Source organism: Olea europaea, unplaced genomic scaffold (genome assembly GCF_002742605.1).
Source record: "Olea europaea var. sylvestris unplaced genomic scaffold, O_europaea_v1 scaffold1630, whole genome shotgun sequence".
NCBI classification, from domain to species: domain Eukaryota; kingdom Viridiplantae; phylum Streptophyta; class Magnoliopsida; order Lamiales; family Oleaceae; genus Olea; species Olea europaea.
In genome coordinates, this window is record NW_019233943.1 from 75267 (window position 1) to 101217 (window position 25951).

Sequence of the window (25951 nt, forward strand, 5' to 3'; positions counted from 1 at the left end):
GGGGCGCAAAGTCTTGAAAGTAGAATTTTCCAAGGGAAAGGCAATATTGCTTTAGTCTCCAAATTTATTCACTTAAAATCTATTTATATGTTAATATATACCAGATAATATATATTTGAAACTTGGTGAATATACTATTTTAAAAGTACTGTCGAGCATCCCCTAGGTCAAAAAAAAAAAGGGCGTGTTTTGAATGTTTTCAGCATTTTGAGTTTTTTTAATTGAAAACACTCAAAACGGAAAAAAATCATTTTGAATTTTCAATTATAAATTTTTCCTTGTTTTTGGAAATACATTTTCTGAAATAAGTGAGGAAATACGTTTTGAGCATTTTCGAAAACTAAAAATAGAAAACGGCTGGAAAACAACAAATCAAACGCACTCTAAGAATCACTTGAAAATGCTATAATTGATGAAATTTAGCATGATCCTTCTGTTTGGTAACTTAAAAATCAAATTTTGATTTAGAAGACATAAACTTATAGATGTGCGATACATGTGAATGTTGCAAAAATTATCAAACTAGTTGACTTGAATATTCGCTAGTTGATGGGACGTGGGCTATTCCGAGATGAAACTAACATTTCATCGTCCCTTAAAACCTAACATGTGGATATAATATATACACACTTGTATATTTAATTTTGAAAATTACCCTACTAGCTTAGCCCGTAGATTGTGTGTCTCAAGTGTATATAGAACTTCGAAGCCTACCAAAATTTTGATTATTTCTTATCTACAACATGTTAATTCTTCCTTTTTTCTGCCAATGAAATGAAGTTTTCAAATGTGCACTCGAAAACCTCAAAAATCTCGAGACTAATAAAACTCATTGTGATATCAAGTTTTACATGTATGATCTATTTCCCACTAACATTTTCATTATTTGTCTTACATAGTACAAAATTCTCATATTTCTCAACGTTTTGCTCACTGTCAAAGCGTAGCGTTTCGTCCGTGCCTCGCTCTATAACGCAATCATTTATTTTGAAATAAATTTTGTGAAAAATAATTTATTTTTCTTTTTAGAATGTATGGTTAAAACATAGAGAAAAATTTTAAATCTACATGTAAAATTATTTTATTGAAAAAATTTATGGTTGAAATGAGTCTTTAAAAAATGAATTTTTAAAAGAACTCAACTAGCAAACCAAACTTCATTCTATTTTGAGGGTCAAAATTGTCAAAACAATATTAACTCTTTCCCTCCAAGGATAATTATATGCTGTGCCTACCAATTTTAAAAACGATGTAATTGTATTGAATGTTCATCATTGATATCACTTCCTATATTTCATCACATTTTTATCATCTAATATTTTCCTGATAAAGTTTTTCATTCAAAAATTCTATTGGCGTGCTGGGGAAAGTATTTATTCACTATTATGAAAAGAGAAAAAAAGATAAAAGAATAGAGAGAAGTCAATATACTTGTACGTATTTTATTAAGAACCAAAATCTTATATTTATAGGACAGAATTAGGGATACAACGTAATATTTTCTAGGGTTACAAGGGTATTATTGTCATACGCTAATAAACTATCATAAACTTATATTTTATAACACTCCCCCCTTAAATGACACATTACAAAATATTTCCCCATTAAAAGCCTGTTTGATAAAAATTCAATAGGGAAAAATCAAACTAGGGAAAAATCAAACTAAAGAAAAAGAGTACAATTATTTTGAAATATTAAAAATAAATGCTATCTCATTAAAATTTTGCTAGGAAAATTAAGTGGAATAAGATATAAACGAAGGAAAAATACAGTTACTCCCCTTGATATTAATTACTGAATTTTTTTTTAGTCGACACATTCCAATCTTGTGAGCCAATTTCTTAAATGTAGATGTCGACAGTGTTTTTGTGAATAAATCGATCACATTGTCACTTGAACAAATTTGTTGGTCATCGATGTTGCTATTCTTTTGAAGATTATGCGTATGAACTTTTTTTAGAGAAATATGCTTAGTCCTGCGACCTTTGATATAGTTTCATTTAAGTTGTGCAATACAAACTGTATTGTCTCCATACAAAATTGTTGGATTATCTTTTGTTGAAATTAACCTGCATGATACTTGAATGTGATGGGTCATGTTTCTCAATTATATACATTCTCGGCCTGCTTTATGAATTACAATAATTTCAGAATAATTTGAGAATGTTGCTGTCAAGAATTGTTTCACAGATTTCCATGCATGATATAGTTGTTCCTCCACATGTAAATATATATCCTGATTGTGATTTAGTTTTATATAGATCGGATAGATAACATGCATCTACATATCTCACTAAAGCAGATCCTGATTTTTGAGAATAAAATAATCTCAAATCAATAGTATCCTCCAGGTAATGAAAAATACGTTTAACACCATTCCAATGTTTTTGAGTTGGTGTAGAGCTATATCTTGCAAGAAAATTTACAGAAAAAACTATATTGGTTTGAGTACAATTTACAAGATAAGTTAATGCTCCAATTACACTAAGGTATGGTATTTCAGGACCAAAAATCTTTTCTCCATTTTCAAGTAGGCGAAATTGATCATTTTTTCACATTAAGTGATCGAACAACCATAGTTGATGTCAATGGATGTGCATTATCTATATAAAGATGATTTAAAACTTTTTTCGTATATGTAAATTGATGAACAAGACAGAATTTGATTTTTATTTTTTCCAAATCCCTCTTTCTACTTTGGCGATAAGTTGGGGACAAACTCCGTAATTTTTCCTTCCCTAAAATGTAGACGGTGTTTGGCCGATCGCTGGTTCCACCTAACTCTTGCTTTGTAGAATCTCGACACTTTCAGTGTATTCCATCTAACATTTTTCTCGCTCACTCCTAGATCCAGGTATTGTACTTCCGCTCATTACACAGTACACTCTACATCTCCATTTATTTATACGCAAGAGCATTGTTAAGAAATGATCAATCCCTAATTATACATCAATTTAATCAAATATTTTGTGCTGCTGTACCTTAATTTCAATTTTTATTCAGTACCCACATTTTCCATTTTCAAGATTTCCGCACGCAAAACTAGCTGTTCAATGTCATTTTCTAAAGAATCCTGTCAATTTGTAATTATATATCAATTCAATTACCTATTTTAGGTTGTTCTGTCTTAAAATCAATTTTCATTCAGTATCCATATTTTCTTATTCAAGAGCTATTAATTTCATATTCTAAAGAAACTAACCAATCTCTAATTGTATATTAAAATTTTAATTAAGTATCCACATTTTTTTCGACATACATGCATGCAAAACTAGCTATTTAATGTCATTTTAGAAATATTTATGCACAACATTGCTTATTTATCAGTTCGCAGGACCATAGTATTGGTAATATTTGTTGGGAAATTATTTCCAAATGGCTGGTGAAGAGAGGTGGTGCATGGTGACGGGTGGGAGAGGCTTTGCAGCACGGCATTTGGTGGTAATGCTAATCAAATATGAGATGTTTAAGGTCCGTATAGCTGATTTGGGTCCCAACATCATACTTGATCCCGAAGAGGAGAAGGGTGTTCTCGGTGAGGCCCTGAGGTCTGGCCGCGCTCAATACGTCTCCACAGATCTTCGTAACAAATCCCAAGTACTTAAAGGTCTTTTTTTATTATTGCCCACCTGTGTTTAATATCTGAATTGTTTGTTTCTTTGACTTTTTTTTTTCCCTTTATGTTTTACATGTTTGATGGATACTATGATTATTTCTAGTCTTTGTTAAGATGGAATCATCCGTCTCATGCATTAGGTGTATATTGAAACTGTCATGTGGGACCAGTTGCCTCTTGTTCTTAACTGTGTTAAGTGACTGTTAACTGGAGCTTGGATCAAGGTTTCAGGCAAGAGCCTTGAGCCAGTCGTATAGCTTGGAGGTATATTTGGGAGTTTGCAATAAAAATTTTAAATATTTTTCTGAAAAGGTGACTTAAAAACAATCTCCGCCCTTCCTACATCCACCCCGTTTCACAAAGTGTCACCCTGCATCTATGAATTTAATGTTTACATAAGCGATTATTTATTTCTAAATATTGCTTCCGAAGTTGTAAATAGCAGTCAGTCACTATGCTACCTTTAACCTAACAGTAGTCTTCCAAATTTTTGAAATTATAATACTTTGGAATTAGGATAGGGTATTAGACAAATTTGATGGGATTCAGATTTCGTAGCAATGATTCCTTATTTCAAATTTGTAAAGTATAACAGGGCTTATTTGCATTGGATCGCGTGAATTAATTCACAGATTTCTAATAGAAACTATTTCCAGGAAACTGTATTTATTGAATAGAGTTGTCTGCAAGTTTGATCATAAAAATAATTATTGAAATTTGAAGCAAACACTGGGTAAACTAATTTCTAAATGCCAGGGGATGATTGTGTTAATTGGTTTTATGACTAGGCTATTGATTTCTCTCAGCAGTGGAAGTTGGCAAGTTTAATGTTTCAGTTAGATGTTTGATATAATGTTTGATCATTTCTGGGATATCCATGTGTTTGTGCAGCTTGCGAAGGAGTGGAAGTTGTTTTCCATATGGCTGCTCCTGATTCATCCATTAATAATCATCAGCTCCATCACTCTGTCAATGTACAAGGTACTTTTGGGATTTTAGAGCGCTAAATAAAGAAATATACTCTCTATGCTTCTGAAAGTCTCTAGCCTATCAACTCTGCATTTATTTATCTTTATTATACTGCAACAGGGACCAAGAATATTCTTGACGCCTGTATTGAGCTAAAAGTAAAAAGACTTGTGTATACTAGTTCTCCAAGCGTGGTCTTTGATGGTGTTCACGGAATATTTAATGGGGATGAATCGTTGCCTTATCCCGCTAAGGTATTGAACTGTGTTGACTTAATGTCGCAACAATATCAGCATTATCTTTATATCAGTGATCAAGAGGGATTGTTAAAAGTACTCGGATTATTATGTTTGCCTTTCTCTCTCAGCCTTCATCATTAGTTGACGCCGGATTTCAAATAACGGAAGACATTATTTTCATTTAGCTATCTCTATTCCTCTTTTTCCTTCTGTTTTTATTTGGATTGGATGGGACGTAGTGGCTCCACATGATTTCACCATATCATATCACTTGGTGATGTACAAAACAAATACTTGGATGCTCATCTCCTGGTCTAACTTAGTTCTGCATCATGCGTGTGCAGCTTAATCTGATTTTGAGCCAGCGTCTATTCATTGATGCACCTATGTCAAATTAATTATTATTTTTGGTTAATTTTTCAGTCCAATGATTCCTATTCTGCTACAAAAGCGGAAGGAGAGACCCTAGTTATCGAATCAAATGGTTTGAAAGGACTCCTAACATGCTGTATTCGACCTAGCAGCATTTTTGGTCCTGGTGATAAGCTACTTGTTCCATCTTTAGTTGCTGCAGCAAGGGCTGGGAAATCCAAGGTTATTCTTTTGCTTGTTCTTGTATTTTTACTATTGTTTTGCTTCTTGTATTCTTACTTTTTCACACATTGATTTTTCTTTGAGTGGAGTTCTTTGTCTGACAGCAATGAAATTAATGAAGTTTTGATTAGCTTAAAGAGAATGCATGAGACCCCTCTGTTTTGCTTTTCAGATTTCAGTTCTCTGAGGTCCTTTGCATGAAATTTATATTTGGTGATGCTCATTCCTGGCAATAACTCTACTTCTCCTTACCAAGTGTCACTTGTCAATTTTGCCTTTTATGCCATTGTTATTTTGTACTTATTTTTGTAGTGCTACAAAATGTTTTCTTTACTTGCATATCCAGACAGTCATTTTCTCTGATGGGTTACTGTGAATTGTCTAGTTTATTGTTGGAGATGGAAATAACATGTATGATTTTACATACGTGGAGAATGTGGCACATGCTCATATATGTGCTGAACGAGCCCTGGCATCAGAAGGGACTGTAAGAGAAAGAGCTGCTGGTCAGGTAACATTTGTTTCTTTCAAATAAAGTTGATTTATACCATTTCGGTTGATCAGAGCCTTATATAAATGTATACATTTCTCGTCCAATGTTCATGTAAAAATGGTGAGTTGCAGTGTGGGAAGAACTTATCGATCTGCCATTTATGTTTCTCTTTTCCTTGCATCTTGTTATACTGTTGATAATCGGTTGTTATTTTGGATGTATGTCAAGTTTTCAGCCAATTAATGGGAGTGTGTTACTCATGTTCTTGAAGTGTATCTAGGAATGTCTAAATAGAATACTTTTAAAAGACAGAAATTCCGAAAAATTCATAAGATTCCCAAATTTTTAGAATAGTGCACCAACATTAGAGCCTGTTTGAGCCCCCTTTTTTTTTACCCAAAATGCATTTTGGAATAGTATTTTAATGGAGAATGCATGGTCAAAAAATAAGGAAAAGTTTTGGATTTGCATGTAATATTATTTTATAAAAGAATGTGTGGTTGAAATTAAGAGAGAGAATAATATATTTTCAAAATAACGGGGACCAAATAAGGGCTTAGTATCACAAATACTTATATAGAGCATACGAGGGATTTTTAATATATAATTTCTTGAAATATTATTTAATTCACATGATTGTAACTGTGTGCCTCAATAGACAAATTTTAAATTGAATTTCCTTTGCAGGCATACTTTATTACCAATGCGGAACCAATCAAATTTTGGGAGTTCATGTCTCTTATTCTTGAAGGCCTTGGTTATGAAAGGTACTCTTATTCTTTCTTAAGAGAAATTCAATCCCTTGTTATTTGAGTACGAAGCCTGCTTACTTCCCTTGGGTTAGCACCCCTCTTTTGCTGGTTTGTCAGTAGGCACCAAGTGTTCCACTTTTAGTTTCAGCGTTTCAATGGATAGAGAAGTATTTTATCTGATCTTGCTGCTAATTGAAGTAACACTGGTCAATTCTAAACTAGTAGTTTTAAGCAGCTTGTCAGCTCATTGCAAATGGGTGTTACTGTTGCTTGTTAGGAAAGATGCTTTGACTTGGTATAAAAGCTGATTATTGAGGTACTGGGCAAGTCTCACACATTGATTTGTTAATAGAATTCATGTTTCCCAGTGCCACTATTTCTTCTCTTCATTCTATTCTTGGTTCTTGATTGTGCGATGGTTTCACTTTGTTACTCCAGAACTAGTATATGAGCTCTGGTGTCCCATGCGCCAGCATCATTTGGATATGGATGCTATATTAAGGAAGAAAACCTAAAATCTTATTATCTCTCTCTCATGTGCGTATCTGTTTGTTCCCTTAACTCAGTTAGGATCTGTAACTCTGTTGTCTTTTGTTTCTTAGAGGGTTTATTTCCATGTAGAAATTTATAATTACCAACATATGCTATCTATATTTCTGATTTTATATAGTATGCAGACCAAAAATAAAGATTCCTGCTGCTGTTATGATGCCAATTGCACATATCGTGGAGTTAATTTATAAGCTTTTAGCTCCTTATGGGATGAAGGTTCCGCAGTTCACGCCTTCAAGAATTAGACTTCTGTCTTGCAGCCGGACGTTTGATTGTTCTAAAGCAAATGATCGTCTTGGCTACACACCAATTGTATCACTCAAGGTCCTTCTAATGACCTCAATGAATCAATTGTGTTTCTCTTGCCTGACACCTACTTATTGGTTTAGTAAGCCTTCATTTTGCAAATTTGTTAAATCATTTATAAATGGTCAAACTTCATTTCCAACTACCATTCATTTTTGTCTATTTATAAATTAAACCATTTATAAATTCTTCCTAAACAGAGTATAAATAGTTTTATGCTATGCGATTGTCACGCTTCTGAACCTAATTGGATAAATTGATCATTTATGCAGCCAAAACATCTAATTTCGTCGAACATATGTAAATAAGTGTAGCTTTATACCGCTTTACTTGATTGCTTCCTGCACACATATTTAATAGAAGGAAATCTTAAACCTCCTCCAGTACTGACAAACACTAGCATGAGCGTCCACTCAATATTTTCTCTGACGTTTGATTGAATTTTTAAAGACGTATTAAAAACTTTGGTGGCAGAAAATCTGTTGGTGCTTCTATGAGTCATTATTTGAAATGATCTTTCTTCAATGAATATTAATTGTTTGCAGGAGGGCCTTAGGAGGACTATTGAATCATACCCACACTTAAGGGCTGATGTACCAACCGCAAACGATGGGCCATCGAAAGCTGCCATACTTCTTGGAAATGGGAAGGGTATCAATTTATTCTCAATGAAGCTCTTATTCTTTCTTCACTGGATGCAAAATGTTCTGCATATTTTAGTATTCAGTTGGTATGGCGTCGTTATTTCACTTCAGTATTGTCATTAGTCAATCGCTAAGTGTGTTGTTACCACTGATATGCATTTATATGTCAGAATCTAATAGTGACTTCGACTTCTGAAAACCATATGATTCAATTTCAGTTCCAAGACACGTCGTGGAAAATGAAGCTAAAAGTCGATCATGTAGAATGGTTTTTGACCTCAACTGCACCTGGGAATTCTTCCCCCTTGTGATCCAAAAATTCCAATGTTAATACGTTGTATGGAATTTATTTGGCTAATTCGTTGGTTGCGTTGAAGTTACCAAGGAAGTGTTGATAGACTTAGATATAAATGTTGATCTTGATCTAGGATATAAGCCTATGGGTGTGGTGCTAATAAATTAAGGACGAAGGACTTGAAGAGTTCTGAAATGTTAAGAATTTATGTAAAAAGAATAATAAGCTAGAATGATGTGGTCTGTTTGGATGTGACGGAGTGAGTGAAAAGAAAATGCACTAGAAAAGGAATTCTGCGGAAGGTGGAAGCATGTATTGGAATGGTTTGAAAGCTCTACTAATCATTAGCTGGGAAGGAGCTTGGTGGTTGAGATGAAATGGAAATATGACAGGTTACAAGTTTTTAATGTTTCTTTGTTATCATGCAAATAGCTTGCAGTTTTTCTTATTGTTCATTTTCTGCTGGTATAGGTTGACGAACTATATTATATGATTAGTAGTCCGTGATGTTATTTTTGGGTTATGTTTTGGTAGCTTTATTTTGAGCTTGCTTCCCCTTGACCAGACTTCTGATATTTGAATTTTTCTTACATAAATTAAAATATTCAGTTTAAGCAACATGTCGTTACGACTATATTGTTGGATTCTTGAATGTGTTTCTCAAAATTATCACTATATTATGACACTTGCAGTTGCTGACATGCTTCTTTGGAGGAATAAAAAGCAAACACTAACAGTACTGTTGATCTTGGCTGCATTTCTCTTCATTTTTATTGTAACTGGATATACCATTATAACTGCACTTTCCAAGCTTCTGCTGGCAGCATCAATTTTCCTTTTCATCCATGCCAAGTTACCAGAGAAAATGTATAAATGCCAACTCTCTCTTTTTTCTGTTTAAGCAATTATTTTGAGCTTTTTTATGGTTTATCATGGAATTAGATAACCATAAAAATGTATACATCTCAGATATGGTGTTAAACAAAGGGATAAATTCCATGGCTCGTCTGTTTGGTGACTGATGAGTTTGATGAGTAAAAGAGTCTAAAGAGTACTTAAGTAGAATGCAAATCCATGTGATTTTTTACTTAGCCCTTGTTTGAGCCACATTCTAGGGAAAAAATGCATTATTCTTGTCAAATTAATGGGAAATATGTGGTTAAAAAATAAGAATTTTTTTTTGATTTGCGTGTAATATTATTTTATTGAAGAATGTACGATTGAAATGATATCAAATCACTGTTGAAGAATGTATTTTTTTGAAAATAATGTGGCTCAAACAAGCCCTTTATCTACAATATAATATTTTTATTTATATTTAGGTTGCAAGTTGCTTGTCCGAAAGAGAATATTAACAATATCACTTTAATAGGACATCTACATAATAGGAATTATTGGGATTGCTCATGATGCCTGTGTTTGTGCAGATTGGGATATAAAATTGAAAAAATTCAGGAGTCAAAATTTCACATTTCAGAAGATAAGTCTCACCAAGTTGCCATGTCAGTAGCGTCAGGGTGGAACTCTGCAATGGTTTGTTTAAAATCTCTTTGCAAAGGAAGTGACTGGATACTTTTTCTGAAGGTAATATCATTTGCGTTTTAATTGCTTTGCACACTTCATGGAAACTTCACTGTAGCTGCATTTTTTCCTTCATTTATTGGTTAAAAAGATGTTAAGGAAGTTCTTTTAAAAGCTTTAAATCAAGATATCCACATGTATGCAATGAGCTTATGTATCATTCTGGATGGGTAAAAATTGGATAGAGAATGTTGTGCATAATGGGCTGCAATCCGGTGGTTGAGGGTATGGTACTAGGAAAATGACTCATTCATACCAAGTTGTTGAATGTGACGTCTTCTTTAATATATCACTCAAAATGTAGGTTAGATTTCTTCACTTGGTCGAGGTCAACCGTTGAGTTTGTTTAACGTCTTTCGTTTTCACAATCCATGTTTCTTCTATGCTTAACCTGAGAAATAAAATGCTTTACATTTCTTTGTTCTGTCTTAGTTTGGAGTAACACTTTGGTATTAATAGTTCGAGATTAAGTGGAACTAAGATGAAATGCGTGGAATGTGACGAGGACATAATGCACAAGAATAGAGTGGATTGGACCAAATGAAGTGTCATGGGAATCTTATGTGATTGGAGTACCTAACCCTTTAATGAAGGAGGATTTGATGAGGACATACTGCACAAGAATACAGTGGATTGGACTGGATACACAATTGTCATGCAGATATTATGTGGTTGGAAGAACGAAGATACCAAGGTCCTCCTTTAAATGGAAGTTATATAGGATGAATATTGGACTCGTTCTTTTTTATGATATTGATTATTGAGCAATTAAATAATAAAAGCTCATAGGATGAATATATCATAATGAGAAGATTAAGGTGGATATGTGATAATTATAGGTTAGATAAACTATGATATTATGTTTCACTGCAAAAGGGGAGTTGGCATTGTGGATAAATTTAGAGAACATTAACATAGATGGTTAAGGTGTGTCTTCTGTAAATGGAAAGACGCTATCAATCATTGGAGCAATGTAATCCCAGTAGATCATGTTAGGAGAGTGATGACTAAACCAAAAGTAACATGACCCCATGGTGGCTTTTCTACAAGAGGTAGCTTTAGATCGAATGGACATGGCAGATTTCTTGGGAGAACATGTTAGGAGACTTGTATGCTTCGAAGTAGAATGAGTGGGGTATATGCTATGCACCATCAACATGGATACATGCATTGTTCATTGATGTTAATATTATAAATCCTTGAACTGCCTGTAAGTTGAGCTAAAGGAAAATGATAATAGGAGTAGGATTAAAGTAAATTGATGACTCTCAGGTTCCCACAAGGAGAAAAAATAATAACTTGTGGCCACCTTGCTCACCTTTTTTCTATGAAACACATCTACATTTGCATTTACTGTAATTGGGATTTCATCAACCAATCTTTTACTCATTCTGAATCTGGTTGTGGAACAGGTGGTTCTCTCTCTATTGGCTCTCAGTATACTTGGAGCTGCTTCTTTTTGCAATATGTTCATTATAGGTATGCATTCTCTGTGTGTGTGTGAACGTGTCATCCAGTTTATCCAATTGTATGCAATTGACATTTTGATTTTATGGTTCTGTGAGTGTATATTTTTGGGTCTGTGCATGTATACATATGTTTAGTGAGGGTGCCAAATAAACTCTGTATTTCTCAACGTTTTGCTCACTGTCAAAGCGTAGCGTTTCGTCCGTGCCTCGCTCTATAACGCAATCATTTATTTTGAAATAAATTTTGTGAAAAATAATTTATTTTTCTTTTTAGAATGTATGGTTAAAACATAGAGAAAAATTTTAAATCTACATGTAAAATTATTTTATTGAAAAAATTTATGGTTGAAATGAGTCTTTAAAAAATGAATTTTTAAAAGAACTCAACTAGCAAACCAAACTTCATTCTATTTTGAGGGTCAAAATTGTCAAAACAATATTAACTCTTTCCCTCCAAGGATAATTATATGCTGTGCCTACCAATTTTAAAAACGATGTAATTGTATTGAATGTTCATCATTGATATCACTTCCTATATTTCATCACATTTTTATCATCTAATATTTTCCTGATAAAGTTTTTCATTCAAAAATTCTATTGGCGTGCTGGGGAAAGTATTTATTCACTATTATGAAAAGAGAAAAAAAGATAAAAGAATAGAGAGAAGTCAATATACTTGTACGTATTTTATTAAGAACCAAAATCTTATATTTATAGGACAGAATTAGGGATACAACGTAATATTTTCTAGGGTTACAAGGGTATTATTGTCATACGCTAATAAACTATCATAAACTTATATTTTATAACACTCCCCCCTTAAATGACACATTACAAAATATTTCCCCATTAAAAGCCTGTTTGATAAAAATTCAATAGGGAAAAATCAAACTAGGGAAAAATCAAACTAAAGAAAAAGAGTACAATTATTTTGAAATATTAAAAATAAATGCTATCTCATTAAAATTTTGCTAGGAAAATTAAGTGGAATAAGATATAAACGAAGGAAAAATACAGTTACTCCCCTTGATATTAATTACTGAATTTTTTTTTAGTCGACACATTCCAATCTTGTGAGCCAATTTCTTAAATGCAGATGTCGACAGTGTTTTTGTGAATAAATCGATCACATTGTCACCTGAACAAATTTGTTGGTCATCGATGTTGCTATTCTTTTGAAGATTATGCGTATGAACTTTTTTTAGAGAAATATGCTTAGTCCTGCGACCTTTGATATAGTCTCATTTAAGTTGTGCAATACAAACTGTATTGTCTCCATACAAAATTATTGGATTATCTTTTGTTGAAATTAACCTGCATGATACTTGAATGTGATGGGTCATGTTTCTCAATTATATACATTCTCGGCCTGCTTTATGAATTACAATAATTTCAGAATAATTTGAGAATGTTGCTGTCAAGGATTGTTTCACAGATTTCCATGCATGATATAGTTGTTCCTCCACATGTAAATATATATCCTGATTGTGATTTAGTTTTATATAGATCGGATAGATAACATGCATCTACATATCTCACTAAAACAGATCCTGACTTTTGAGAATAAAATAATCTCAAATCAATAGTATCCTTCAGGTAATGAAAAATATGTTTAACACCATTCCAATGTTTTTGAGTTGGTGTAGAGTTATATCTTGTAAGAAAATTTACAGAAAAAACTATATTGGTTTGAGTACAATTTACAAGATAAGTTAATGCTCCAATTACACTAAGGTATGGTATTTCAGGACCAAAAATCTTTTCTCCATTTTCAAGTAGGCGAAATTGATTATTTTTTCACATTAAGTGATCGAACAACCATAGTTGATGTCAATAGATGTGCATTATCTATATAAAGATGATTTAAAACTTTTTTCGTATATGTAAATTGATGAACAAGACAGAATTTGATTTTTATTTTTTCCAAATCCCTCTTTCTACTTTGGCGATAAGTTGGGGACAAACTCCGTAATTTTTCCTTCCCTAAAATGTAGACGGTGTTTGGCCGATCGCTGGTTCCACCTAACTCTTGCTTTGTAGAATCTCGACACTTTCAGTGTATTCCATCTAACATTTTTCTCGCTCACTCCTAGATCCAGGTATTGTACTTCCGCTCATTACACAGTACACTCTACATCTCCATTTATTTATACGCAAGAGCATTGTTAAGAAATGATCAATCCCTAATTATACATCAATTTAATCAAATATTTTGTGCTGCTGTAACTTAATTTCAATTTTTATTCAGTACCCACATTTTCCATTTTCAAGATTTCCGCACGCAAAACTAGCTGTTCAATGTCATTTTCTAAAGAATCCTGTCAATTTGTAATTATATATCAATTCAATTACCTATTTTAGGTTGTTCTGTCTTAAAATCAATTTTCATTCAGTATCCATATTTTCTTATTCAAGAGCTATTAATTTCATATTCTAAAGAAACTAACCAATCTCTAATTGTATATTAAAATTTTAATTAAGTATCCACATTTTTTTCGACATACATGCATGCAAAACTAGCTATTTAATGTCATTTTAGAAATATTTATGCACAACATTGCTTATTTATCAGTTCGCAGGACCATAGTATTGGTAATATTTGTTGGGAAATTATTTCCAAATGGCTGGTGAAGAGAGGTGGTGCATGGTGACGGGTGGGAGAGGCTTTGCAGCACGGCATTTGGTGGTAATGCTAATCAAATATGAGATGTTTAAGGTCCGTATAGCTGATTTGGGTCCCAACATCATACTTGATCCCGAAGAGGAGAAGGGTGTTCTCGGTGAGGCCCTGAGGTCTGGCCGCGCTCAATACGTCTCCACAGATCTTCGTAACAAATCCCAAGTACTTAAAGGTCTTTTTTTATTATTGCCCACCTGTGTTTAATATCTGAATTGTTTGTTTCTTTGACTTTTTTTTTTCCCTTTATGTTTTACATGTTTGATGGATACTATGATTATTTCTAGTCTTTGTTAAGATGGAATCATCCGTCTCATGCATTAGGTGTATATTGAAACTGTCATGTGGGACCAGTTGCCTCTTGTTCTTAACTGTGTTAAGTGACTGTTAACTGGAGCTTGGATCAAGGTTTCAGGCAAGAGCCTTGAGCCAGTCGTATAGCTTGGAGGTATATTTGGGAGTTTGCAATAAAAATTTTAAATATTTTTCTGAAAAGGTGACTTAAAAACAATCTCCGCCCTTCCTACATCCACCCCGTTTCACAAAGTGTCACCCTGCATCTATGAATTTAATGTTTACATAAGCGATTATTTATTTCTAAATATTGCTTCCGAAGTTGTAAATAGCAGTCAGTCACTATGCTACCTTTAACCTAACAGTAGTCTTCCAAATTTTTGAAATTATAATACTTTGGAATTAGGATAGGGTATTAGACAAATTTGATGGGATTCAGATTTCGTAGCAATGATTCCTTATTTCAAATTTGTAAAGTATAACAGGGCTTATTTGCATTGGATCGCGTGAATTAATTCACAGATTTCTAATAGAAACTATTTCCAGGAAACTGTATTTATTGAATAGAGTTGTCTGCAAGTTTGATCATAAAAATAATTATTGAAATTTGAAGCAAACACTGGGTAAACTAATTTCTAAATGCCAGGGGATGATTGTGTTAATTGGTTTTATGACTAGGCTATTGATTTCTCTCAGCAGTGGAAGTTGGCAAGTTTAATGTTTCAGTTAGATGTTTGATATAATGTTTGATCATTTCTGGGATATCCATGTGTTTGTGCAGCTTGCGAAGGAGTGGAAGTTGTTTTCCATATGGCTGCTCCTGATTCATCCATTAATAATCATCAGCTCCATCACTCTGTCAATGTACAAGGTACTTTTGGGATTTTAGAGCGCTAAATAAAGAAATATACTCTCTATGCTTCTGAAAGTCTCTAGCCTATCAACTCTGCATTTATTTATCTTTATTATACTGCAACAGGGACCAAGAATATTCTTGACGCCTGTATTGAGCTAAAAGTAAAAAGACTTGTGTATACTAGTTCTCCAAGCGTGGTCTTTGATGGTGTTCACGGAATATTTAATGGGGATGAATCGTTGCCTTATCCCGCTAAGGTATTGAACTGTGTTGACTTAATGTCGCAACAATATCAGCATTATCTTTATATTAATGATCAAGAGGGATTGTTAAAAGTACTCGGATTATTATGTTTGCCTTTCTCTCTCAGCCTTCATCATTAGTTGACGCCGGATTTCAAATAACGGAAGACATTATTTTCATTTAGCTATCTCTATTCCTCTTTTTCCTTCTGTTTTTATTTGGATTGGATGGGACGTAGTGGCTCCACATGATTTCACCATATCATATCACTTGGTGATGTACAAAACAAATACTTGGATGCTCATCTCCTGGTCTAACTTAGTTCTGCATCATGCGTGTGCAGCTTAATCTGATTTTGAGCCAGCGTCTATTCATTGATGCACCTATGTCAAATTAATTATTATTTTTGGTTAATTTTTCAGTCCAATGATTCCTATTCTGCTACAAAAGCGGAAGGAGAGACCCTAGTTATCAAATCAAATGGTTTGAAAGGACTCCTAACATGCTGTATTCGACCTAGCAGCATTTTTGGTCCTGGTGATAAGCTACTTGTTCCATCTTTAGTTGCTGCAGCAAGGGCTGGGAAATCCAAGGTTATTCTTTTGCTTGTTCTTGTATTTTTACTATTGTTTTGCTTCTTGTATTCTTACTTTTTCACACATTGATTTTTCTTTGAGTGGAGTTCTTTGTCTGACAGCAATGAAATTAATGAAGTTTTGATTAGCTTAAAGAGAATGCATGAGACCCCTCTGTTTTGCTTTTCAGATTTCAGTTCTCTGAGGTCCTTTGCATGAAATTTATATTTGGTGATGCTCATTCCTGGCAATAACTCTACTTCTCCTTACCAAGTGTCACTTGTCAATTTTGCCTTTTATGCCATTGTTATTTTGTACTTATTTTTGTAGTGCTACAAAATGTTTTCTTTACTTGCATATCCAGACAGTCATTTTCTCTGATGGGTTACTGTGAATTGTCTAGTTTATTGTTGGAGATGGAAATAACATGTATGATTTTACATACGTGGAGAATGTGGCACATGCTCATATATGTGCTGAACGAGCCCTGGCATCAGAAGGGACTGTAAGAGAAAGAGCTGCTGGTCAGGTAACATTTGTTTCTTTCAAATAAAGTTGATTTATACCATTTCGGTTGATCAGAGCCTTATATAAATGTATACATTTCTCGTCCAATGTTCATGTAAAAATGGTGAGTTGCAGTGTGGGAAGAACTTATCGATCTGCCATTTATGTTTCTCTTTTCCTTGCATCTTGTTATACTGTTGATAATCGGTTGTTATTTTGGATGTATGTCAAGTTTTCAGCCAATTAATGGGAGTGTGTTACTCATGTTCTTGAAGTGTATCTAGGAATGTCTAAATAGAATACTTTTAAAAGACAGAAATTCCGAAAAATTCATAAGATTCCCAAATTTTTAGAATAGTGCACCAACATTAGAGCCTGTTTGAGCCCCCTTTTTTTTTACCCAAAATGCATTTTGGAATAGTATTTTAATGGAGAATGCATGGTCAAAAAATAAGGAAAAGTTTTGGATTTGCATGTAATATTATTTTATAAAAGAATGTGTGGTTGAAATTAAGAGAGAGAATAATATATTTTCAAAATAACGGGGACCAAATAAGGGCTTAGTATCACAAATACTTATATAGAGCATACGAGGGATTTTTAATATATAATTTCTTGAAATATTATTTAATTCACATGATTGTAACTGTGTGCCTCAATAGACAAATTTTAAATTGAATTTCCTTTGCAGGCATACTTTATTACCAATGCGGAACCAATCAAATTTTGGGAGTTCATGTCTCTTATTCTTGAAGGCCTTGGTTATGAAAGGTACTCTTATTCTTTCTTAAGAGAAATTCAATCCCTTGTTATTTGAGTACGAAGCCTGCTTACTTCCCTTGGGTTAGCACCCCTCTTTTGCTGGTTTGTCAGTAGGCACCAAGTGTTCCACTTTTAGTTTCAGCGTTTCAATGGATAGAGAAGTATTTTATCTGATCTTGCTGCTAATTGAAGTAACACTGGTCAATTCTAAACTAGTAGTTTTAAGCAGCTTGTCAGCTCATTGCAAATGGGTGTTACTGTTACTTGTTAGGAAAGATGCTTTGACTTGGTATAAAAGCTGATTATTGAGGTACTGGGCAAGTCTCACACATTGATTTGTTAATAGAATTCATGTTTCCCAGTGCCACTATTTCTTCTCTTCATTCTATTCTTGGTTCTTGATTGTGCGATGGTTTCACTTTGTTACTCCAGAACTAGTATATGAGCTCTGGTGTCCCATGCGCCAGCATCATTTGGATATGGATGCTATATTAAGGAAGAAAACCTAAAATCTTATTATCTCTCTCTCATGTGCGTATCTGTTTGTTCCCTTAACTCAGTTCTGTAACTCTGTTGTCTTTTGTTTCTTAGAGGGTTTATTTCCATGTAGAAATTTATAATTACCAACATATGCTATCTATATTTCTGATTTTATATAGTATGCAGACCAAAAATAAAGATTCCTGCTGCTGTTATGATGCCAATTGCACATATCGTGGAGTTAATTTATAAGCTTTTAGCTCCTTATGGGATGAAGGTTCCGCAGTTCACGCCTTCAAGAATTAGACTTCTGTCTTGCAGCCGGACGTTTGATTGTTCTAAAGCAAATGATCGTCTTGGCTACACACCAATTGTATCACTCAAGGTCCTTCTAATGACCTCAATGAATCAATTGTGTTTCTCTTGCCTGACACCTACTTATTGGTTTAGTAAGCCTTCATTTTGCAAATTTGTTAAATCATTTATAAATGGTCAAACTTCATTTCCAACTACCATTCATTTTTGTCTATTTATAAATTAAACCATTTATAAATTCTTCCTAAACAGAGTATAAATAGTTTTATGCTATGCGATTGTCACGCTTCTGAACCTAATTGGATAAATTGATCATTTATGCAGCCAAAACATCTAATTTCGTCGAACATATGTAAATAAGTGTAGCTTTATACCACTTTACTTGATTGCTTCCTGCACACATATTTAATAGAAGGAAATCTTAAACCTCCTCCAGTACTGACAAACACTAGCATGAGCGTCCACTCAATATTTTCTCTGACGTTTGATTGAATTTTTAAAGACGTATTAAAAACTTTGGTGGCAGAAAATCTGTTGGTGCTTCTATGAGTCATTATTTGAAATGATCTTTCTTCAATGAATATTAATTGTTTGCAGGAGGGCCTTAGGAGGACTATTGAATCATACCCACACTTAAGGGCTGATGTACCAACCGCAAACGATGGGCCATCGAAAGCTGCCATACTTCTTGGAAATGGGAAGGGTATCAATTTATTCTCAATGAAGCTCTTATTCTTTCTTCACTGGATGCAAAATGTTCTGCATATTTTAGTATTCAGTTGGTATGGCGTCGTTATTTCACTTCAGTATTGTCATTAGTCAATCGCTAAGTGTGTTGTTACCACTGATATGCATTTATATGTCAGAATCTAATAGTGACTTCGACTTCTGAAAACCATATGATTCAATTTCAGTTCCAAGACACGTCGTGGAAAATGAAGCTAAAAGTCGATCATGTAGAATGGTTTTTGACCTCAACTGCACCTGGGAATTCTTCCCCCTTGTGATCCAAAAATTCCAATGTTAATACGTTGTATGGAATTTATTTGGCTAATTCGTTGGTTGCGTTGAAGTTACCAAGGAAGTGTTGATAGACTTAGATATAAATGTTGATCTTGATCTAGGATATAAGCCTATGGGTGTGGTGCTAATAAATTAAGGACGAAGGACTTGAAGAGTTCTGAAATGTTAAGAATTTATGTAAAAAGAATAATAAGCTAGAATGATGTGGTCTGTTTGGATGTGACGGAGTGAGTGAAAAGAAAATGCACTAGAAAAGGAATTCTGCGGAAGGTGGAAGCATGTATTGGAATGGTTTGAAAGCTCTACTAATCATTAGCTGGGAAGGAGCTTGGTGGTTGAGATGAAATGGAAATATGACAGGTTACAAGTTTTTAATGTTTCTTTGTTATCATGCAAATAGCTTGCAGTTTTTCTTATTGTTCATTTTCTGCTGGTATAGGTTGACGAACTATATTATATGATTAGTAGTCCGTGATGTTATTTTTGGGTTATGTTTTGGTAGCTTTATTTTGAGGTGCTCCGCCTTGGCCAGACTCCTGATATTTGAATTTTTCTTACATAAATTAAAATATTCAGTCTAAGCAACATGTCATTACGACTATATTGTTGGATTCTTGAATGTGTTTCTCAAAATTATCACTATATTATGACACTTGCAGTTGCTGACATGCTTCTTTGGAGGAATAAAAAGCAAACACTAACAGTACTGTTGATCTTGGCTGCATTTTTCTTCAATTTTATTGCAACTGGATATACCATTATAACTGCAGTTTCCAAGCTTCTGCTGGCAGCCTCAATTTTCCTTTTCATCCATGCCAAGTTACCAGAGAAAATGTATAAATGCCAACTCTCTCTTTTTTCTGTTTAAGCAATTATTTTGAGCTTTTTTATGGTTTATCCTGGAATTAGATAACCATAAAAACGTATACATCTCAGATATGGTGTTAAACATAGGATAAATTCCGTGGCTCGCCTGTTCGGTGACCGATATGAGTTTGATGAGTAAAAGAGTCTAAAGAGTACTTAAGTAGAATGCAAATCCATGTGATTTTTTACTTAGCCCTTGTTTGAGCCACATTCTAGGGAAAAAATGCATTATTCTTGTCAAATTAATGGGAAATATGTGGTTAAAAAATAAGAATTTTTTTTTGATTTGCGTGTAATATTATTTTATTGAAGAATGTACGATTGAAATGATATCAAATCACTGTTGAAGAATGTATTTTTTTGAAAATAATGTGGCTCAAACAAGCCCTTTATCTACAATATAATATTTTTATTTATATTTAGGTTGCAAGTTGCTTGTCCGAAAGAGAATATTAACAATATCACTTTAATAGGACATCTACATAATAGGAATTATTGGGATTGCTCATGATGCCTGTGTTTGTGCAGATTGGGATATAAAATTGAAAAAATTCAGGAGTCAAAATTTCACATTTCAGAAGATAAGTCTCACCAAGTTGCCATGTCAGTAGCGTCAGGGTGGAACTCTGCAATGGTTTGTTTAAAATCTCTTTGCAAAGGAAGTGACTGGATACTTTTTCTGAAGGTAATATCATTTGCGTTTTAATTGCTTTGCACACTTCATGGAAACTTCACTGTAGCTGCATTTTTTCCTTCATTTATTGGTTAAAAAGATGTTAAGGAAGTTCTTTTAAAAGCTTTAAATCAAGATATCCACATGTATGCAATGAGCTTATGTATCATTCTGGATGGGTAAAAATTGGATAGAGAATGTTGTGCATAATGGGCTGCAATCCGGTGGTTGAGGGTATGGTACTAGGAAAATGACTCATTCATACCAAGTTGTTGAATGTGACGTCTTCTTTAATATATCACTCAAAATGTAGGTTAGATTTCTTCACTTGGTCGAGGTCAACCGTTGAGTTTGTTTAACGTCTTTCGTTTTCACAATCCATGTTTCTTCTATGCTTAACCTGAGAAATAAAATGCTTTACATTTCTTTGTTCTGTCTTAGTTTGGAGTAACACTTTGGTATTAATAGTTCGAGATTAAGTGGAACTAAGATGAAATGCGTGGAATGTGACGAGGACATAATGCACAAGAATAGAGTGGATTGGACCAAATGAAGTGTCATGGGAATCTTATGTGATTGGAGTACCTAACCCTTTAATGAAGGAGGATTTGATGAGGACATACTGCACAAGAATACAGTGGATTGGACTGGATACACAATTGTCATGCAGATATTATGTGGTTGGAAGAACGAAGATACCAAGGTCCTCCTTTAAATGGAAGTTATATAGGATGAATATTGGACTCGTTCTTTTTTATGATATTGATTATTGAGCAATTAAATAATAAAAGCTCATAGGATGAATATATCATAATGAGAAGATTAAGGTGGACGTGTGATAATTATAGATTAGATAAACTATGATATTATGTTGTACTGCAAAAGTGGAGTTGGCATTAATTGTGGATAAATTTAGAAAACATTAACTTAGATGGTTAAGGTGTGTCTTCTGTAAATGGAAAGACGCTATCAATCATTGGAGCAATGTAATCCCAGTAGATCATGTTAGGAGAGTGATGACTAAACCAAAAGTAACATGACCCCATGGTGGCTTTTCTACAAGAGGTAGCTTTAGATCGAATGGACATGGCAGATTTCTTGGGAGAACATGTTAGGAGACTTGTATGCTTCGAAGTAGAATGAGTGGGGTATATGCTATGCACCATCAACATGGATACATGCATTGTTCATTGATGTTAATATTATAAATCCTTGAACTGCCTGTAAGTTGAGCTAAAGGAAAATGATAATAGGAGTAGGATTAAAGTAAATTGATGACTCTCAGGTTCCCACAAGGAGAAAAAATAATAACTTGTGGCCACCTTGCTCACCTTTTTTCTATGAAACACATCTACATTTGCATTTACTGTAATTGGGATTTCATCAACCAATCTTTTACTCATTCTGAATCTGGTTGTGGAACAGGTGGTTCTCTCTCTATTGGCTCTCAGTATACTTGGAGCTGTTTCTTTTCGCAATATGTTCGTTATGGGTATGCATTCTCTGTTTGTGTGTGAACATGTCATCCAGTTTATCCAATTGTATGCAATTGACATTTTGATTTTATGGTTCTGTGAGTGTATATTTTTGGGTCTGTGCATGTATACATATGTTTAGTGAGGGTGCCAAATAAACTCTGTCTCACCAGTTGCCATTTGGTTATTGTCTTTGGACTATGCAGGAGTTTCCATTGCCTTTCTCGCTTTCGTTGTGTATGAGAAAAAGGAAGAAGAGATAGATAAATTGATCCTTAAGATTATCTCACTTGGCTGCAAATCGAAGTCTTGTAATTCTGGAAAAACTTCCGATTCAAAAAAACTGCAGTAATTGTTAAATTAACATGGGAGCTGTTCCTATTCATCACTTGTTGGGGCTCCTTTGTCGCTTTCAGATTCTTCCTACTGTAGGCATTGTATGCTTCGCGTTTTCTTCTAGAAATGAAAGAAATGTGCTGGATGATCGCTACATTTTCTACCTCGTGTGCATATCTCTACCAAGATGAACGCTGTGTATTGTGATCAATGCCTGCCTTTATTTTTGTAGCGTTTCCGAGAGTTGACATTGATTTGTTAGTTCTCACTTGATATTTCAAGTTATTGTGAAGGTCTTCGATAAAATTCTGTGCTCTTTTCTCTTTTGATTGTTAATGTCGACTTGTCATGATATTATGGACGTCTTGACGACTCCCTCTTAAATAAAATAATTCGTCCCTTTTTATCGGCTTAATCTTTTACTGTGTCTTTTAGTTCTGTGTGCCACAATCCGACCTTCATGGTTTTAGGGAATTATCGCGTATACACTAATTTCGTTCAACATCATAATATTGGTAACACTATTTTGAAAATAAATATTCATGGAAAGTACATTACCAAATTAGATGAATTTAATCAACATGTTTTGAGTGGATTAAAATCTGATTTTTATCTATGTCAAAGTTTAATGATCAAGATTAACTATAACACTTTCAATTTCATTTCCTGTCTGTTTGCGTTTTCCTTCCTGTAATTGATAATCAAGGAGTGAAAGAAATTGAAAAATCCGAATCAGCTAAAAAAAATTGCCTTCCGGTCCAAGAAAGTGGCCTTTAATTGGTCATTTACATCATATAGTGGGTACTTCACTTCCACACCATCATTCTTCGAGAAATTTAGCTCAAATTTATGAGCCCTAAATGTACCTCAAATTTGGTGAAGTCTCTGCAGTTGTTTTATCTTTGCCTTTAATGGCGAAAGAGGTTCTAAAAAGTCATGATCCTGCATGTGCTAATAGGCAAAAAAGTGTGGCTACAGAGATAATGCGGTATAGTTATACTGATATTGTGTATATCCCATAAGGTGATTACTGGAAGCAAATGATGAAAAATTGTATAGTGGAAAGTTAAGCCCAAACAATGTTTGATCATTTGCCTTAATCAGGGAGGATGAAGCTTCTTGTCTAGCCGAGTCCATCCGATCAACTTGTGAATCACGATTTGATCTAACTCTGAAAATTTTCTTGTGTACAAGTTCTATAACATGCAGAACTGCATTTGGTAAAGTATGTAGGGATAGGGAGACTTCAATAAGGTTGATAAAGAAAGACATGGCTTTGGCAGGACGCTTTGATTTAGCTGATTTATTTCCTTCAGTCGAAGTGTTCGATTTAATCAATTTGGAATAAGTTCAGGCTGTTGAAAATGCAGTGTAAGGTTGACGTGATTCTCGACGCCATTAATGATGAGCATAGAAAGAATTTGACAGCAACAAATAAAGCAAATGGAGAGTTGGGCAGTGAAGATTTGGTTGAAGTTCTTTTTAGATTAAAGGAAAGTAGCGAACTTGACTTTCCAAAAACCAATGACAATATCATTGCTGTCATTTTTGTAAGACTTAAAACAATATTATGCATTCTTCCATTTCCCTTATGTTATATATGTGTTTAACATCTAAGTGAATGGCCCAATGGTGTAGTCCAATTACTTATATGCTTGGCCCATGATGGAGGAATGTGACCCGGTTTGGCCCTTTAATGCATATTCTCACATTTACTTAAAACGCGTCTTTAGTAGATGGCTGAGATGATGACACTTGTTGCCGCCGAATCATTGGATGCATTGTGACTTTTTATATTCCCAATCTCTCATTCATTTGTGATGCTTCGAGATTATTCTAAGGTTTACACTCCCTTCATCTTTGTAATTTTCTCTCTGAAAACTCTTGGATTTCGTCTGTAATATTGTGAGGTCTGAATATTTTTGGTGATATTACGGCATCGTTGTGGTCTTCTTGTTCTTTGGTAAACAGTAACCCTTGCTTACTTTGTGTAATTTGTAAAAGAGAGTTAAAGTGAGAGTTTGAGGCTGAGGGCTTGGAGTCGTGTGATTCTTGAGTCTCTAATACTTGTATATTGACATATTTTGCTGGATTCTAGTAGATTAGAAGAGCGATAACCACTTAGGTGGATGCTCAACATGGTGATTAGCCTATTTTTGGATGAACATCTAGGCCTACGGTGAAAAATCTCGTGTTCTTTTATCCGATTTGTTCAATTTTGATCTGGGACCATAAAATATCAACACCTTACCACAATTTTGTTCTGAATGCTAAATATCATATTTTTGCAGGACATGTTTTCAGCTGGAACAGAATCTTCATCATCAACACTTGATTGGGCCATGGCTGAATTAATTAAAAACCCGCGTGTAATGTTAAAAGCAAAGAATGAAATAAGGCAAGCGTACAATGGAAGGAAAACAATAAATGAGGCTGACATGCACATGCTGAAATACCTTAAGTTGGTTGTCAAAGAAACCTTACATTTACACCCTCCCGTTTCTATTATCCCGAGAACATGCAGGGAGGAATGTGAGATTGGCGGGTATCAGATACCCATCAATGCCAATGTTATAGTCAACATCTGGTCTATAGGAAGAGATCCCAACTATTGGGAGAATCCTGATAGTTTTAAACCAGCGAGTTGAGAAAAATTCGGTTGATTTACTGGGAAATCAATTTGAATATCTTCCATTTGGGTCGAGAAAGAGGATTTATCCAGGTATGACATTCGGTTTAGCAAATATTGAGTTTCTGTGAGGATATGGTTCACCTAACACTATCAACTTGTAATTTGATGGTATTGATGTTGACACAATAAGGTCTTCCCACGTTTTTGGCAGAGGCATGGTCTTTCCTTCTTATGTAGACTTACCCTCTACCATTTTAAGTAGAAGAGCTCTCGATTTTTCCTCCCAGCTGAAAGTGAGCTCTCGTTTTTAGCAAAGGGTGGTGGTTCTTCATTGGTTTTTCCCCTCTCTCTTGGAAGGTAATTAGCAAGTCATGGAAGGCTGTTCCTGAGCCTGAAAAACAGCCATTAGAAGGGAAGAAAGCTGCTGCAAGGAAGGAGAAAATCTGTCCAGACTTCCGGCCGAACACAGGTTGTATTTTTCCATCCCCTTTTTCATTGTTTTGCCTTGAATCTTGTCTATTGGTTGATGTTTTGGTTGATTGAACTCCCAGGATCCCCAACAAACTGGTATCAGAGCTAGGAGGAGTGATATTAGTCCAAAATCGATCAAAAACCAGCAAGGAATCGCCATTGCCACTTTCTAACCGAATCTGAAAAACTTGATTTTCAGCCAACCTATTGACTTTCCGGCGAAATAGACCATGGAACCATGACCAGCAGGAGGAG

At 34.3% G+C, this 25951-nt stretch overlaps 2 protein-coding genes across 5 annotated transcripts; both read left to right on the top strand.

Annotated features, from left to right (window-relative positions):
* The first annotated feature begins 2704 nt into the window (after positions 1–2704).
* On the top strand, positions 2705–11567 carry LOC111377243 (3beta-hydroxysteroid-dehydrogenase/decarboxylase-like). 2 transcript variants are annotated; one of them, XM_023000305.1, is made up of 11 exons: positions 2705–2854; positions 3328–3607; positions 4508–4597; positions 4706–4839; positions 5248–5418; positions 5804–5929; positions 6599–6678; positions 7341–7539; positions 8067–8172; positions 9153–9327; positions 11454–11567. In XM_023000305.1, exons 2-11 carry the CDS (start codon positions 3376–3378, stop codon positions 11518–11520), a joined length of 1380 nt encoding a protein of 459 aa, XP_022856073.1. In that variant the 5' UTR covers positions 2705–2854; positions 3328–3375; the 3' UTR covers positions 11521–11567. The 2 variants fall into 2 exon arrangements, with proteins under 2 accessions (XP_022856073.1, XP_022856074.1); XM_023000306.1 differs by lacking the exon at positions 11454–11567 and having other exon boundaries at positions 8067–8251; positions 9153–9280.
* Positions 11568–13459: 1892 nt separating this feature from the next.
* Positions 13460–23008, top strand: LOC111377242 (3beta-hydroxysteroid-dehydrogenase/decarboxylase-like). Of its 3 annotated transcripts, none has more exons than XM_023000302.1 (13): positions 13460–13609; positions 14083–14362; positions 15263–15352; positions 15461–15594; positions 16003–16173; positions 16559–16684; positions 17354–17433; positions 18091–18289; positions 18817–18922; positions 19902–20076; positions 20638–20794; positions 22208–22274; positions 22464–23008. In XM_023000302.1, exons 2-13 carry the CDS (start codon positions 14131–14133, stop codon positions 22607–22609), a joined length of 1683 nt encoding a protein of 560 aa, XP_022856070.1. In that variant the 5' UTR covers positions 13460–13609; positions 14083–14130; the 3' UTR covers positions 22610–23008. The 3 variants fall into 3 exon arrangements, with proteins under 3 accessions (XP_022856070.1, XP_022856072.1, XP_022856071.1); XM_023000303.1 differs by having other exon boundaries at positions 13475–13609; positions 14090–14362; XM_023000304.1 differs by lacking the exons at positions 20638–20794; positions 22208–22274; positions 22464–23008 and having other exon boundaries at positions 18817–19001; positions 19902–19989.
* The last annotated feature ends 2943 nt before the right edge of the window (positions 23009–25951 follow it).

Coding starts and splice junctions, on each gene's coding strand:
- LOC111377243 (XM_023000305.1), top strand. CDS start 3,376: ATGGCTGGTGAAGAGAGGTGGTGCATGGTGACGGGTGGGAGAGGCTTT. Junction 6,679..7,340: donor GAAGGCCTTGGTTATGAAAG/GTACTCTTATTC, acceptor TATAGTATGCAG/ACCAAAAATAAAGATTCCTG. Junction 7,540..8,066: donor CACCAATTGTATCACTCAAG/GTCCTTCTAATG, acceptor AATTGTTTGCAG/GAGGGCCTTAGGAGGACTAT.
- LOC111377242 (XM_023000302.1), top strand. CDS start 14,131: ATGGCTGGTGAAGAGAGGTGGTGCATGGTGACGGGTGGGAGAGGCTTT. Junction 20,795..22,207: donor ACTGGATACTTTTTCTGAAG/GTAATATCATTT, acceptor GTTGTGGAACAG/GTGGTTCTCTCTCTATTGGC. Junction 22,275..22,463: donor TCGCAATATGTTCGTTATGG/GTATGCATTCTC, acceptor TGGACTATGCAG/GAGTTTCCATTGCCTTTCTC.